The 18062-nt window shown below is 36.0% G+C and overlaps 1 protein-coding gene across 2 annotated transcripts in view; it reads right to left on the bottom strand.

Annotated features, from left to right (window-relative positions):
- Positions 1-946: 946 nt before the first annotated feature.
- ATP10A (ATPase phospholipid transporting 10A (putative)) overlaps positions 947-18062 on the bottom strand; it is a 67138-nt gene continuing 50022 nt past the window's right edge. Inside the window, exons 12-21 of one of the 2 annotated variants that reach the window (XM_072412936.1) lie at positions 17276-17402; positions 15855-16039; positions 13741-14065; positions 12784-12860; positions 9826-9951; positions 9135-9335; positions 7960-8040; positions 7777-7881; positions 5278-5465; positions 947-4363 (exon numbers count right to left, since the gene is read on the bottom strand). In XM_072412936.1, the coding sequence (XP_072269037.1) occupies positions 3721-4363; positions 5278-5465; positions 7777-7881; positions 7960-8040; positions 9135-9335; positions 9826-9951; positions 12784-12860; positions 13741-14065; positions 15855-16039; positions 17276-17402 (2058 nt within the window). In that variant the 3' untranslated portion in view covers positions 947-3720. The remainder of the gene's footprint in view (positions 4364-5277; positions 5466-7776; positions 7882-7959; positions 8041-9134; positions 9336-9825; positions 9952-12783; positions 12861-13740; positions 14066-15854; positions 16040-17275; positions 17403-18062) is intronic. The other variant, XM_072412947.1, reaches the window with a different exon arrangement.

Genomic DNA, 18062 nt, shown 5'->3' with positions numbered 1-18062 from the left:
CGCTGCTCTGCAGAAACACATGCTTCCTAAACTAAATACACGTTGGGATGTCACTGCTGCCTGCTCCCTGGAACTGTGCCAAATGTCCGAGAGGAAGACTGGCCTGTGTGTGGAGGTAAGTATGGTGCAATACAGGAATACAGGTGTATTAAGTTAGGTTTGGGTGTCAATATATTGGCTTCTACTGAGGCTAAAACAATTTTCACTACTGATATTCCTAAAAAAAAAAAAAAAAAGTCTTTGGAAATAGTGGCTCTCCAAGCAGGCCTCCAAAAAACTGTGAATGTGTTATTAAAGCCACTTTAAGATGGAAGTGCCATTTTACAATAATAATTTACACAGTAAAATAATAGACTATTAGTCCTGCATAGGCCGTACAAGGGATTGAGGGAGGTATATATAATGGGTTAATTGATTTTACCTGTATGATGTTCTTTCTGGGATACAGATATTTGAAAGCAATGCTTTCAGTGCAGCCATACCATCACTTATTACTTCTACTCCATGCACGTTAACAGAAAGCAAAGGTGTTTGGGTACCATTATGGCTTTTGGCATTTTCAAACTTGCATATCTCACAAAAGGACACATTAGACGTAACTAGCACAGTCCCTTGTACTTAAAATTCCTGTTTGTGGGGGTTTGTCAGCAGTTTTAAACATTTGAACCAAAAGTTTGCCTAATGAATTTGCTATAGCATTAGACACCCATATACTCCTCTCCTCTATGATATTGTTTCTTTTTGTGCCTAATATATCCACTGCTTCACCTGTATGAGCACTGAAAGCTTGCATAGAACAGAATGGCAGCTGGCTATATCCATGAAGTACACAACTAAGTGGAAGTAAATCAAAGGGGTGAATGAAGGTTGGTTTTTTAGCTTATAAATGATGCTCTCAGCAAGACTGAAAGATTGAAATATTTTGAAAGAAAAATTCAAAAACATGTTTAGTCTTTTTTTTTTTTATCTGTTTTTAAAAGTCTAGGTTGAAAGACAAAACATGTTACAAGCCTTTAAAAGAGAACTCTTTGTAGTATTTAATGGTGCTTTTGTCTGTTGCAATAACAGCTAGCTATAGCAAACAATTTGATCCATCGATGCACCTAACTACAAAATAGCAGACCTTTGAAAGAAAATGAGTGCTCTCTGCCGAGAAGAAGAGTAGAAATCAACTATCTACAGTTTCACCAATTCAGATCCTACCTAAAAACAAAAAAAAACAAAAAAACTGTGGCTAGATCATGCACGCTAAAGTATTTACAAATTCTGAGGAAGCAGCAGAAGAACAATTAAAGAAGCTTCATTTATATTAGTACATATAAGTGAAGAAGTTAATACCAAACTGAGGATTGAAAACACAATCTGGGCAGTCAACCTTCTAATGTACCATATGTTTGAGTAAAAATAAAGATTTTTTTCCCCTCAAAATGCCATTAGACAATGTTTATACTTAGCTCCCACCAATAGATGGTGCTGTGTACTAGAGTGTAAAACAATCTTGCCATCAGAGACAAGAAACTGGAGTTTGTTACACACTTTACATGAAGACTCAGCACCATCAACTGGTAGTCAACAATAATGCACAAAACTACAAAATACCATAACCTGAAATTGGTGGACATACTGACTTGAGATTTTTATTTTACCTTTAAAAAAAATGTTTTAAACACGCAAATAATTCATTTGTTCAAATTAAATTTATTGCCATTTCTGTTGATTATGGTTTTGAATGTTAGTATTGACCGCTGCATTTTGTGTCCTAGGTTTATATTAAAGTCAAAGCATTTTCATGTATTTTAAGGTAAAATAAGTACCTCCGTTTATAATTAGATCATTTTATATTTGAATATATACATTAAACAACCAGCAGGAGTTTTCACTAGAGTCTTAATTGTGGTTGTGAAGGAGTAAATTCACAGTTAGAGCAGCTATAGGGGTGAGGGGTGGCTTATTTGAAGCTTGTTTAATGCTAGTTAAGATGTAAAAAGTAGTCCATAGTCTGGGCGTAGGTACACTTAAAGCAAGTTGGAAATGCAAATCTTTTAATTCCAAGTTCTCCTTGTAGCTGAAAGGGCAAAACTTGAAACCTTAACATACTAAACATACATTCTAGGTAGAAGGGTTCATTTATAACACTACAAGCACAGAATTGTTGAAGCCCACTCTAAATCAAAACATTTTGTTCAGTTTAATGTTTATTAGTAAATGGGAATGATGGTAAAGACAAGGTAAACATACACTATAAAGAAACATAAAAAGTGGCAAAAAATTAAACAAAAGGGCAAACTGCCAAATTCCCTTTTTTGGTTTAAAGAAGCTACAATTCTGTTGTGATGTTTAAAATGAACCAATTCCACCGTGTGTGTGTTTGTGTGTGTGTTAAAGATTCACCAAAGGGTGAAACACATGGTACCAAATAACATTTCAGATCAAATTTTCTGCTTTGTGCCGGGAAAATGTCAGTCAAAATCACTTTCCTTGTTTACAGTTTTATAAAACACATAAAACAAATCTAATATATTTACTTTTGTAAGTGAGGGGAAGAGCATACAGTAGGGAATTGAACTGTACAGCACCACTGCTAATCAAAACAGTAAACCTATTTGCTCTTCATCATACACTGAATCGATTCATCAACAAAAAAAATAGGCATCTTTGCTAAAGATACGCTGAAGACACCTGTCAATTATTGTCTCTGCATGTTATCTTAGTGTGCCCCAAAGTGTACAGAAACCCTTAAATGTACTTAATTAGCTCTTTTGTTAATTTAAATATACCGTTGGAATGAATTTGCTAGGCCTGCTTGATAAGTGCAAAAAAAGTGCAATCTAAGTGTTTTCTCAGTTTTATCAGCTTAGTCCACCTTCATCTGGAATGTGTAAATTATAGAATACTGTTCCAATATGTTATATACACAAGAGAAGGGTGTGCTCTGTAGTCCTAAGACCCAGAACACAGAAAGTCTGAAAAAAACGCCAGTAAGTCGCAGTACATTGCATTTTTTTTTAGTTTAGATACCAAAAACTATTTAGCACATATCAAGAATCTGGACCATTACGTTTGCCTAAAATAGCTCCAGTCTGTCCTACAACAGTAATGTTATTAGTAGCCGCTTTCTATGTCTTGTATTTAGATTTAGTAAACCTTTAGGGTGGAAAAAGTTGTATTATTTAATTTTAAATAGCTCAAAAACCCTTCTTAAGTTAGCAGATATATTATCATTATGTAAAAAAAAACATTATGCACCAAAGACAACATTTATATATAAACGCATTAAAATGCTTTGCTTTCATTTTCTAAACTTTTGCTGTTAGAAAAAGAAAAAATAGGAATCTGACAAGCATCATAAATTTTAGAATATGACTTGGGTACAGTCAGTCAATGTAACTGAGAAATCTTCTTACAGAAGAAAGGCACCATGGTACACAATGTTACATAAAATATAACCTTTGTCTCTACAAATACAAATAAACTCTCATATATTTTTCATAAGTTTGGTAAAGCCAGTTAACCTGTAAAAGTTAAAAAAAAAATCTATCTGCTTATATACTTTTTTTCTTTTCTAAAGCTCTGACAAATCTGTAACATATTTACATAAAATAGACAACAATTCTGTACCGCCATTTTCCTACTTCATATACCAAAACAGAGTAAATTAACTAAAACGTAATTGTGCAAATAGAAAATATAAATAGGAGTCTTTTATATTTATATATAAATTTATAAAAAAGTTGTTTCTTGCATATCCCCGTTGCCCGTGGTCCTAATTACCATCCCTGGAAAAACATTGCTTGAGCTTCCATTGGAGTCCCTGGGTGTATTTAAATCTGACGGCAAAATAGAAGAGTCTTTGGATGTGTCCTGAACAAAACCAGAGAGTTGCTTTGGCCTTCCAGAATCCTTAAATAATGGAGTAGACGTAATCCAGTTTACCAATCCTATGTCAGAATGATCTTTACTTGGATCCCATTGCAACATCTCATCTACACACATGGCTTCTAGAGAAGAGTCATAGGTGCAAGGCTGGGCATTTGCCCCCAACTGGTCTTTTATCTTAATAGAAAAAAGAGGGTCTGGACTGGTGTAGTTCGTTTTTTCAGGTGATCCTTTAACTGGATTAGTAAAACATAACATTTGAGTCTCTTTCTCTGGGCCCATAAACGTTTCTGCTTGGTTTCTTCCAAGATGAAAATCACTAATAGTTGATATAGTAGTACTGATTTGTTTGTCTGCCACAGGTGCACTGTGGGAATGTAGCCTGTTTACAATATGGGTGAGGCATTCTGGATGAGCCTTTAAAACTTGACGACCAACCTGTACTTGTGTTGGAAACATGGTTCCTTGGATGGACTTGTACAAAAACCTAAAATGAATTGGTCAAATAAAAGCATAAATATATTAAATAAGTGAAGTAAAGGCAATGCAGACAAGCAAAAGGCATACATATTACTTCTCTGGGGCACATTTCAACACCATCTTTACACTACTAGAAATGGAAACCAACTTCAGAGTCTTGGTTGTAACATCCCAGGATAATTTACAGTACAAGCAGCTAAGGTGGTAAGCAGTTGCTGGTTCGAAAGTTCCATTAAATGCTTTGCTTTAGGAACTTGAATACAATTCTGTATTTATAAACACTGTCCCAATACAATCAAATTTTGTTTTCAATGCGACCTTATAGAAAAAAAAGAAAAGCTTACATACAAACTATAAAGAAATAGCTAACACGAAAATGTAAAAGTAGAAAGTATATCTCCATGGTGGGAGCACAGATTGCAACAACCACCTTTCTACACCCTATAAAACAAAATGTAAAAAAAATAAATAAATTAGGCAGGAATAAGCTTGGAGTTTTGTTTCAATTGCCAGGGAACTAGCATTTTTTGTATGAAAGGCAATGGACAACCTCTCAATTGATGCATGGTAATTTGGCTGAGTCACAAATTGTAGCCTGTAGCTCCATTCTCCCTACTGCAAAATAAATGATATATCAAAGTGATAATCTATATACCACTAAAAATGCACACAACAGTTTTTTCAATTTTAAGTATATGCTAAATTTTGATTTACCCTCCAGCTGTAGGCTCTTGAGGATTTGGCAGAAAGATCCATACTTTAGTTCTTAAGAGCAATTTCCCTGATCAACTTTAAAATTTCACTTTTTTAGATCATAGTTCAAAAATAAATTAGAACTATTCCATGTTAACATGAATAAGACAAACTATGTAGGACAACATAAAAGGGAAAAGGAACAAACAAAAAAACATAACAAAATACCTTGGTAATAAAGCAGCAATGGGTGATAATGTACAAATAAAATAAAACAAAGGATTGGCAAGGAGTCTCTGCATAGTCCAGTATGGGTTTGATGGAGGGTTGCACGTTGGACAGGATGAATTGTAAATCAAAGCCACAGAGAAAAACAGAAGGATGCTGAATGCAATTGTGGACACATTGATCCAAGTCTGGAAACATAAAATGTTGTAGTATAAAGACATAGGTTTAGTTACAATCATTACCATACACAATCATAGAAAGCCATTAATAAAAATATTTTAAAAAATAGTCCTGAATCATATCATCACTAAACATAAATATCTTGCGATTACATAACCCTGTACAGAAGAAAACATACTTATTTTGTTTTCCTAAACAGATAAAGTTATTGACACGTTCTGTAGTAACAGCGCTATGAGCTCTTAGCCCCCAGTTTTACATTTGAAGACCTCCATTTTAGTGCTTATGTATGTTCTAAAGCTGGATAATTGTCACCTGAGACAAACATTTGTGATCATCACAGGCAAAAAGCTAACATGTGCACAAAGGTCCCCAGATAGGGGATTAAGCTGTTATTTCCTATCAAGGACGATGGAGCAGGAAAGTCTTCTGCTGGTTCTCTGGCCCTTCTCCATAGAATAGAACAGCGACGTGTACAGCCCTCATTCAATGGTTGCAGTACACATTACAAAAATTGTTTCTAACAACAGAAATTTGAGGTGTTTACAGGCCACATATGGACCCTAAATCTAATATATTTTTTTCTTTAATAGCCTGCTTGACACTAGCCAAAGTAAACAATTATGTTTATTGTCAGGATTTGTATAAACTCATAAAATGAAGGATACCAATCTGCAACACAAGGAGGTAAACAGAAGTGAGCTGGTACTTTTAGTGGCTGGAGTCTGGTACCAGGACCGAAGGTACCAATGTTGCATCAGACAAGGAACACTGGAGTAGTAGACTCTTTTATTAAGATAACCTGGGAGTTATCTCTCTATGCTAGTAGTAGAAATAGTTTGAAATATTTCTGTGAGGCATGGGAGCCACACCAAGGTAAGGCTATCCAAGGACAATACATTGGTGTGGATTTTGGAATGTGAATAGCTTTGGAATTATAGAAAACATGCAGGTGTGTGTGTGAACACCCTCTGTTTATTGTTATTGTAATTCTACAGCTATCCAAAGTTCTCCACTTCCAACCCTATCATGATAGCTGGGACCTGGCTTTGAGGTGAAGGTCTGGTTCACTTCCTTGGAATGAAGTGAACAATTATCGCAATGGAAAAACCACTAGAGGGCAGATTACACTTATATTGTAGAAATATAAATTTCGAGAAAGCAATTCAAAAGGGAATCTGGAATACAGCTAACAGCCAAGTGTTATCTGTCACAGTAGGACTAAGGGTGGGAGAAAATCCCCCTGCCTGAATCACAGACAGAAGCAAAAGATCAAAGGATTACCTTATGCTAACCAAACCTTTAAACTTTATAAAGTTCCAGAGATAGCTTCAGTAGCTTTCTGGTTCGTAATAACATACTGCCTGCCTGTAGCATTGGTTCTGGTGTTAATGATAGGTCTCTTCTGTTTAGTCCAAATTACATGTTTGCACCAAGTCAGGTGTACATACATAAATGTGCACTTTAAAAAGCATTGGTAATATGTCAGCACTATATAAATTCAAGCTAATAATAATGATTATTATTATAAGTGATGCTGTCAGCATTCTAGACAGTGTCATATCAAATGTCATGATGTCATTAGTACTCTTTTCTTCACTCTTCTCCACTTTGTACTGGCTAACCCTGTGAGAATGTGACCAGGAAGTCAAAGACTGAACAGGGGTTTGGGAGAGACACAAAGCTTAAAGTGACCCTGTCATCATTCTGGATTTGCTCAAACACCATGGTGCAAGAGAACAAGTTAGTTTCTGGAAAAACTTTAACCCAACATTAAACAAATTTCTCTTTAATGGAGAGACATTTGGCAACAGTAGAGGTATTTATATATTTTATACAACAAGCAGGTGCTTTATTGGTTTGGATTTAAAATGGCTTACTTTAAAGAATTTCTAGAGGCTAAATGAAAATAACATATATAATACAGTCTGTAAAAAACTATATGTTTATCTAAAACCACCCTGTCCACAGGATGACAACATTGCTGCACAATTTCACTGCAATACCAACAAGACTGTCATCCTGTTACAGAAAGTAGAAAGGAGAATAACCAGAAGGCTTAACAGGTAATACAAATATGCAAAACAAACATTGCGATTCCAATTCCGATAGGGAGATTTTTGGCTCACATATTCTCCCTATGACACCCATTGGAACAATGGTAATAAAACCATTTAAACTCCATTTTTGTCTGGATAATGTTTCTTAATATTCTTTCCCAACAGCAGAAGAGAGGAAATCTCCTAATGATAGTACTACTAAATGTCAAACATAACTGATGTTTGTTACACAACCAAGCTATCAAAACTTTTTTCTTACCCAGGTTTTGGTTTCAATTCCCAAATGCAACATAATGGTTAAAAGGGCACAAGTAACTATAGGAGTTCCCCATGTGAACAAATCAATATCAGAGTCGTAGAAAGTCTACAAAATAAAAAAAAAAGGTCCATTAAATTGTTCCTAAAAAAAAATGATATGTATATACAAATGTAAAGAACTTACAAAATACGGGATGAAAAAGCATATAAGACTTTGGTAGAAAGCATCAATCATGTTGCGCCAAAACATATGCGGCTTGTACTCCTAAAAAAAAAAAAAAAAAAAAAAAAGATACAGAGTTTCAGTTCTAACTCTTATAAGGTTAGAATTTTACATATGCAGTAATCTATATTGTAAAACCTTTGTATTTAGTACTAATGCTACCACTTTTAATAAAAACAGAGCCTTTGTACAATCACAAACTAGGACACTAACTAAATTATCTGACAGATTCTGCTTCTTTGCATTCCATCATATCTTTCCCATTTGAAGTACTCTCATGTGAATACCCAGTATTACTGGAGTGGACATGTCTGCAAGCTGAAGTCAGCCCTTTGTGAGAATAAAAGACAACTTTTCAGTCGCACAGCACAATATAATCTCGGTGTTCAAGAATAGCCACTAGCATACAACAAACTGTAAGGGAAGATAAGTTCTGGTGATTAGAACCTAAGTTTCATGAGTAAAGGTAATAACAAAAATATGGTCTAAAAAGAGTGAAGACTATCAAACTTAACAACAGAGTTAAAGCTAATGTACCTAGTTTGTATGCAAAAACTTTTAAACTTTTTTCCCCCCTATACTGAATATTATACAGGTAGTCCTCGAGTTCATTCGACATACGGACAAATCATGGAAACAAACGTAGCTTCCCTGCTGCTCGTGTGCAGGAAGGAGGTTTGATGGGGGGAAGGGGCGGTTTGCATGACTTGCAGAAAAAATCTTTTGTTGTTCTGCAAGCTCTTGCAACTCTTTAATGACCAAGACAAACTCTACAGTTGTTTCTTTTTGCATATCAAAGCACAGCTTGCTCAAGTAGTTAATAAATGTCTAGGCTCCATAAAGTTTTTTTGTTTGTGATTAACACAGTGAGGTTTTTATACAGTAAATGACACCATAATATTATGTATGAGACAAACATCTGTCCTAATTGCATTAATTAAAATAATGTACCTGTTCCAACTTACATAGAAATTCTTAAAAACAAACCTTCAGTCCCGGAGACTACCTGTATAATGTCAGAGGCAGCAATGAACTTTGTGATTTCACCATCACTGGCTTAAGCCAGCACAGTAAAAATCTGCTAACACGTTGTCACTGCATCACAGTGAAATAATACAGGTGAGCTACTTAGTTACCTCCATACTTGGCCCACTCCTATAAAGCTCAGGAACAGCAATCAACATGTCGGATGGAAGGTCTTTATCAAGAATCCCAGTAACAAGTTGAGGAATGGATGAAAACAGCAAGTTAAAAAAGATCAAATACCACTGGTCGATCATGGCTGATCCAGAGAAGCCACAAAAAAACTGGTACCAAAACAAGAGCGCCACAAACATCTAAAAACAGGGAGAAATATAATAGTTTATTACAGTGCAATATAGCTATTAGCAAATACCTGAAAATTATTTACATGCAGGGTAGTGATGTTTGAGTAGATACCCAGCAGATGTAATTATTTTATCAATGTATGCAAAAATTAAAAAAAAAATGTATGAGTTTTTATTATCTACAAGCACAGGGTAGCTATACTTGAACAATTAAGTTCTGGTGTATAACTGTTTCATGCCATTGAAACATGCAATGTAATAAAAAAATGACTTCATGTAAACTTTTCAGTAGGTGCAATTGTTTTCCTCCGCATGGTAAAAACATTTTATCCAGTGTTGAGCAGATTGTTTTTTTCATTTTCTAAAACAATGTTTTCTGTTATTTTTTTATAGCAGCCCAAAGGGGTCACTCGCAGATACCTATGCTTAAATACTTTGGCATTACTATACTAAGCATTATACATTAAATAAATACAAAGTCACCAGTAATTTTACTTACAGCATTCTTGTAGAAGAAATACAACACCATATTGGCTAGTCGAGAATAGCACCATCGACCATGTACGAGCAGCAGCTTTTCCAAGTATCGAAATCTAGGAATGGCAAAGTCACTGGCCATAACCGCCTGTAAGGAAAGAAGACCATGTGATACATTTAAAAAAAGTGTCTACAAGCATATGAATGGGTGACAGAGCCCCCAACTTACTATACAAGTACTCATCACTATACCTGTACCTCATCAAATGAGAAATGTAAACAAGTATTAGCCCTATTTCTTAACTTTACAACACTGTGCCAGATGACACAAAGCATAAGTCTGCCAGCCTATTGAAGATACATTTCACCAAATCTTTAGATCCAATATTAGGCAGCAGCATAGTTCGGAATTTAGTTCTGAGTTAATTGAGTGCATCAGAAAAACAATGGCATACTCTGGAGATATAGTCACCCTATGTTTAGGATACATTTTACTGTATAGTTATCCATTACTATGATAGACAGGATAGCGTTTGGTAAAACATCCTTTCCTGACTAATGTCTCAGTCTTTGAGCTGGTGTGACTAATTTCCAAAGGATGTGAAAGAATACAAGCATGCATGCATGCTCATAGATCACAGTATACGGAGCAAAGATTGTGCAAATGTGCCCCCAAAATTTTACACTGATACAAACGTAATTATTATATTCCAAATAACATACACATGGAAAGGTATTTGTAAAACAAAAAAAAAAAAGTTTGCTTGGAAAAAAAAAATGTATTTAGAAAAGAAAAATCGTAAAATAGTTAAGGAATGAGGAAAAGGTAATTAAGGCTGATTAAGGTAAACTGAGGGTTAACAGGGCATTAAACTCCAACATTGCTTTCGTACATCAGATAAATATAATAATGTTATGTTATTTTGGATCTCTCTACTGCTGTACTTACACATCTTCTCTCCTCTCTTGTTTGAAGAGCCAGGAATTTCTGGCAAGTGTAAGGAGTATTGAAGCAGGACAGAATTTCTAGGGTTACTACACATGCCCTATTGTACTTTGATCAAACTCTTTTTGATCAGCCAGTCTGTAGTTTGAAAATCTTTAGGTGGGTTCCTAATAGTTATAGGACTTAGGCGGATCTCCGATCAACAGAATCTCATTCATGAAGTCTTTCTTTGTCCAAAATATGTCTTTGCACAGGTAAAAGATGCACCTCTTCATTCATTCATTTATGGGCAGCACAATGTAATATGTTGCCAATTTACAAAGAATACCGTAAATATGAAGCCTGAGGACCTATATTTCCCTAGCTTATTAGTTGGTTTATTTTGCTGAACTCAGTGATATTTCCCACCACTTATGCAGTTGATGTTTTTATGTTAGAATAGTAGTAGAATAGTATAAACCTGTTTGGATAAATTTATTACTAAAAAAATAATGTATTAGGACAGTAAAACAAAGACTTGAAGCTAAATGATCAGCATTATGAAAACAAAACAAATGTGCCTTATGCTGTATTCTTCCATACAGGGCTACCACCTGCTACACTCCTAGGTTAAAGTAGCAGCGGACAGAATGTTGGATGTTCATGGAAACACTGTTTTTTTCCTATTATGTGTAAAATTGTGTGAAATGCATGTAATGACATACAATTGGAAACCTGTTTGATCTGCCAGGTTTCACATTTTCTCTGGTAGGCGTAATAGAAGGGAAAGCAGAAATCAATTTGCTTTATGGAGTATAATTGAGTGCAAATAGAGGTTAATTCAATTTGCTACATATTCAATGTCTACAGCCATGAAAGGTCATTTATGCTTCATTCTTTTTTTGAAGAATTAAGAAAAATAAATTGTTTTGCTATTGATGTGCAATTTGCATGTGTTCAGTATCACCAAGAGAAACTACATTGATTGTGTTAATATCTATAGCAGCTGTACAGAAAATAATGTATATGGGCTACATATATGTTAAAAGTGCTAGAATAAAGCACTTTTAGCTATGGAATTTAGTAATGTACATGGAGTAGCCTTACAAGACAGATTTTCAGAAAAAGAGCAAAATAGGCATGAACCTAAAATTGTTCTGCTTTACTAATTTACTGCATTGAATACCATTAATACCTTTATTCCCTTTACTCATAATGTATATCCAATTCAATTTGTATCTATAACTGCACTGTTACTAAACATTACACATCTGTAATCGTCCTTGCAGCTTATTGAAAATGCTAAATTGATGGGTGTCCAGAAGAGTGGCCTGGCCATTTGTTCATAGCCAGTAGGACATGACTAGAGGCTACTATTAAATACAAAAAAATTTGCTGAGCATTCAGCCTAATGAGCAACTTATCTCCAGGGGGCACATGAAGCACAATGTTTTTATCCTCTTTTACTGTGGTGCCCACAACCCTATATAATTCAATCTAAAATAAAGTAGATGGAGGATGTATATACATTGTTTCACTTTCACTGCAGCTCTCACGGACAATTTTTTCACGGAACAGACCATTAATGTGGACCTATCACCACAAGCACTTGTATGATGGGTCAAAATACAGGGACACTGGACAATTGGAACATAATACAAAGACAATGAAAAAATGGGATATAATATGGGGCTAGCATTGGAAAGTTAAATAAAATTATAGGGGGAGGTAGAAAGCTGACAATTTTTTGTGACACAAAGAACCTTGGAGCACTAAATTTGTTGGATGTTTCCCCATCCATTTTTGGACACCGGACTACACTTTCACCCCACCTGACTGAAAAAAAAAATTCTGGGGAGAACACTGTATTAGGTATAAGTGTTTAAATTATATTCACTTTCCTAATCAGATACCAGTGATAGAGATAAAAGCTTCAAAAATAGACAAGAGGCAGAAAAAAATATTTTCCTTTCAATGATGCAGAGCTTAAAACTACAGAAACGTTCATATATTTAATTTGACCTTAATATTCATGAAAAATACAAAAAAACACACCTGCATTCCTTCCTGGCCAGAAATCCCAACACCAACATCTGCAACCTGAATCATGCTGACATCATTGGTCCCATCTCCTGTAAAAATAAATAGAACACATTGCGTGGCCGCATATATTCCCAGTCAGCAGTGGCCGCATATATTCCCAGTCAGCAGTGGCCGCATATATTCCCAGTCAGCAGTGACCGCATATATTCCCAGTCAGCAGTGACCGCATATATTCCCAGTCAGCAGTGGTCATATATTCCCAGTCAGCAGTGGCCGCATATATTCCCAGTCAGCAGGGGTCGCATATATTCCCAGTCAGCAGGGGTCGCATATATTCCCAGTCAGCAGGGGTCGCATATATTCTCAGTCAGCAGGGGTCGCATATATTCTCAGTCAGCGGTGGTCGCATATATTCTCAGTCAGCGGTGGCCACATATATTCTCAGTCAGCGGTGGTCCCATATATTCCCAGTCAGCAGTGGTCGCATATATTCCCAGTCAGCAGTGGCCACATATATTCTCAGTCAGCAGTGGCCACATATATTCTCAGTCAGCAGTGGCCACATATATTCCCAGTCAGCGGTGGTCACATATATTCTCAGTCAGCGGTGGCCACATATATTCTCAGTCAGCGGTGGCCACATATATTCTCAGTCAGCGGTGGCCACATATATTCTCAGTCAGCAGTGGTCGCATATATTCCCAGTCAGCGGTGGTCACATATATTCTCAGTCAGTGGTCCCATATATTCCCAGTCAGCAGTGGCCGCATATATTCCCAGTCAGCAGTGGCATATATTCTCAGTCAGCAGTGGCCACATATATTCTCAGTCAGCGGTGGCCACATGCTTTCTTACATTACCCTTCTAAGAACACTGTGGATAGCTGTAATGGGATGCAACATATTTAACCAAGCAACATTTGTACGCACATTTTTTTAAGGAAATAAAAATGAAAAACAAACAGCTTACCTACTGCTAATGTCATAGCGCTAAGCTTGTCCCGAACAAGTTTCACCACCATACTCTTCTGAAGGGGTGTAGAGCGGCAACAGAGCACAGAGCGACATTGCCGAGCAAGTGAAATAAATGTATCTGCTTGGGTTTTATCTAGCGCAAAGGCTAGTGTTTTTCCATCAATAACTAGTCCAAAATTCTGTTTTGTCAGTGAAGACCATTGGTGTTTATTACGATTGAAAGCAAATTCTACTTTCCCAGCAGCTTGTTTTGTTGAGTCATTAGACCTCTTGGACTCTACATAGTGCAAACACTGTTTGAGCAAAGCAGCACAGGCTTCCTAAGGGGAAAACAGAAATAAAATCAACAATTTATGACAAGGCAAGGCAAAAAGTAGCAAACAAATTTACCAACAAGCCATTTTAAATCCCCATGACACTTTTACATATCATTACAATATCATTTTATTGCTTGTGCAGCAGACATGCAGCGCTTAGAAAATTATTATATAAATTACAGTATATAAAAGGTTTTCATGGGGCAACCATACTAAATGATAACCATAAGGGTCATCCCACATGGACAAGAATAATACCTAGAGGCAAAACTATATGTGGGCTCTCAATCCCTTTAACCAAATGATCACCAATGTCACCAGGAATGAAAGGAATCAGGAATGAATGTAAATCCAAACTTTTGAGTTGCCCTGAAAACTAAGAAGGTATATACCTTACATTGTAAAGATATCCACTCACTTTAAAGCTTTTATCAACCAACAAATTATTTGTCCACTCTTAGGTAAAAGTGTTTGAAGTTCATTCAGGTTGTTCAAAGGCTTCAAAAGTGGCTTTGCCTCCTCTCCTGGTCATACTAGATATTGATGTTACTTGTTTCATGGAACAGCAGCCTCTTCTTTCTTTCATTAAAACATTATACAAAGTACAAAAACTTTTCATATGGATGGCCTATTACTTTCCTTTGAGAATTATAACCAATACATATAAAGGAGTAATTCTGTCTAATGAGGGACAGACAGCAAAAAAAACTTCAGTCATGGTAAGCAAATAGTGTGAGAACATTCTCTATATTAAAACAATGCCATGTCACCATCAGAATTCAATCTTTTGCTTAACTTTAATCCCTAAAATCTGATGTTGGGTACTGATGAACAATATTCCACAATTTCTGTTATGTATGCACAAAAGTACAATGCATCAGCTGTAATTGTACAAATTACTAGGACAAAGTAACAAAAGAAAAGAAAATTTCTCTTGAAAATGAATTGCTGAAAATGTGTCTCACCCAACTATCCCTGCTAAAACGTAATTAGCAATATCAGTGCATGATCCTTAAGCACGCAGAACATATATCACAGTCTGCAGCTGCTGAGCATTCACCTTTCCAAGTTCTTGTATTAAAAAGTGATGAGAAGGCAAGAAAGAACTTTAGGAATTAAGAAGGATCTTTGTGTGTGTGCCTTTATATCTGTACCTCTGTGCAATATGGAATAAGGTGTTAAAGGAGGTATGGATATTAGTTATGTCACTGTCCTACCAGGAAGAGGGAGCATTGGAGACACAAATAAGGAGGATTTGGCTCAGAAAAGGTAGTTTTTGTTTACTTTACAAGGCTTTTGCATCACATAATAATGGGATTTGAAACAAGACAGATTATCATACAAAAGGGTTTAGTTGTTATTTAAGGAAACATTCCCGAAAACAACAGAATGGTGCAGAAAACAACAGAAATGAGAATTATTCCACGTTATTTAAGCTTCACAAACAACAAAAACGAATTTGTCCTTCTGCTAATACACACAGTACACACTTGCATAATTTGAACACACAATCAAGACACTCATAATTGTTGGATACATCATCACACATACATACATAACACACATAACACTGTAATGAAAACTGAAGATCAGTGTGTATAAGGACATTTATCTGTTCTGATTCCAGCGGATAATGTGCACTGCCGCTGTGACTAGATAGGTGGGTGGGTTTGTAGGAGTACACCTGCAGTTCTGGTTGTGTGATTTATAGGAGTCACTGACACTTAAAATTTTGTAACCAATTTTAGAGACTTTTTTTTTTTTTACTCTCTCCAGACACAAGTATTCATACCATAGATTCTGCATTTAATGTGATGATGTCATCATCGTGATCCAGAAGCTTGCAGGAATATCCAATATTTACAGCCGTTTCCTGCTTGTCTCCAGTCAGAACCCAGATTTGCATTCCAGCTTTGCGGAGCCTGGTTATAGTCTCTGGAACACCTTCCTGTAAGCGGTCTTCTATGCCTGTAGCACCTGGAGAGAAGAAAGTTGCTAATTATTAATTTTACACATGAAAGCACCTTTAAAACTAGTAAAAATGAATTTAGTAACTACTACTTCAGGAAAAGAGGCAGCGGACGTCACTGCCGATACTCCAGCAACATAGTGGTGTTATGAAGAGGACCATTACTGCATGACTAATACAGTATCTCAGGGTAAAAGGCATCATCTAAAATCAATGCCACCTAACTGTATTTATATTTTCGATTTATTATGTCAGCTTAGTCAAGGCTAAATATGAGTACATATGTAAAGAATGAGCACTGTACAGTTCTGTGAAAAAAGGAGGGCCAGGGGCAGAACATTTTCCCTAAGTTGTTTAGTGATCCACAACAGTGGATTGCTAGACGTCAGGGAACACATGCCCGATTAGGATGATTGGTATCAGGCGACCATCATCTAAAGTGTATGTGGATTTTGCAACATAAAGAGGGCTGTGATGGCTGTCAAGGACCCGTAGTCCAACAAGGGTTGCCACAACCAAACAAGAAGGAGAACACCACAAAGAAGAGCCGGTTTAGATGAGTAAAAATACTTTCTACCTCCCTCCCAAATCAAACGTTAGTTCTGCAGGATAGGGGAAGCCCCACTGAAGGAGTTTGTTTTATTACTGCTGGAGTTTACAGAAAATGCATCTTCAATTATTCCATCTCATAAAGCAAAAGATACTCCGCCTCACAACAAGCCATTCCTTACTAAAACAAGGACACATTGAGACAACAGTGATTTATACTTTCAATTATACACTCACATCAAGGTAATGGCCAGGTCACTTTTGCTAGTGTCATAAATCTGAAACACTCTAAGGGCTTCATCAAGAGTTTCTGCTCATATTAAATCACATCTTCAGATGCCAGATGTTCATAATTAAACAATATAACTATTAATTAAGAATAAGAAAATTGAACATTTTCTTTAAAAAATCTTTGCTAGTAATCGGAATACCATAGTCATGGCATAGCCAGAACTGTCAATTGCAGGACAATCATTTTATTAGTGCAGGATTGTAATCAAACGGATCTTACAGAAGGAGGTAAGAAGAAGAAACACTACCATAGATTTAATTAGCAAATGTAGCTTGAGATGACTGTAATCAAAACATCTTAAGTTGAAAAGGCTTCCTGAATATTATCAGCTAACAGGAAAAGTATGTAGCCATAGTGCACTGAGCAGCCTTCTCGTCTGTGAATGCACGATTAATAAACTCACCCAGCAAATGTAGATTGGTCTCCAGACGAACCGCAGATTGGAACAGTAGCTCTTCACGGTTTTCTAATGAGGATTCTGCTTGTAAATGAAATTTCAGCCAACAAGAATACTCTTCTTTACTGAGAATCTAGAGCAGAAAGTCTATTAAGAATGTGTTACACTTATCTGAATTTAATGTACATTGTAAACTGTTCACATACAATATGTTTTCTGTTGCTGAAGAGGACAGTGTGAACACAGATGTGTACATCCTGTGATGCTTAAGTAAAATATTTGCATTCGGAAATAGAAAATGTCATTTGCTCTTAAAAAATGATTGTTTACAAGGCTCAGCCAATGCCTCACACATTACTTACATTAATACTGAATAAATGAGCTGGTAATATCATGCCTCATTTTCAATACAGATGAAGACAGCAAGTAACGTAAGCTGTGTCAGGTAGAAAGATATGCATGACTGCTAAAATCCAGTAATCAAAGTGAGGGGTGCCATCTGTTAGTGAGCCTATATGGGTGCTGATGCAGTTTAGTGATTCTATATTGATCAACTGTGCGTGTTAAGTAAAGATAGTAGATAGAACACACAGCAGAAGTAGATTTATTTGTTGCTGTTGTTACCAGGCAGCTGTTTTTATTTGTATTTACTTGTACTTATATAGCACCAACATATTACTTGGTGCTTTACATTCTATAGTCATGTCACTAACTGTCCCTTAAAGAAACTTACAATCTAATGTCCCTGCCATAGTTATATGTCATTAACACAGTCCAAGGCCTTTTTTTTTTT

Source organism: Pyxicephalus adspersus, chromosome 1 (assembly GCF_032062135.1).
Source record: "Pyxicephalus adspersus chromosome 1, UCB_Pads_2.0, whole genome shotgun sequence".
In the NCBI taxonomy this organism is placed as follows: Eukaryota; Metazoa; Chordata; class Amphibia; order Anura; family Pyxicephalidae; genus Pyxicephalus; species Pyxicephalus adspersus.
This window is presented reverse-complemented; position numbering and strand designations above follow the sequence as displayed.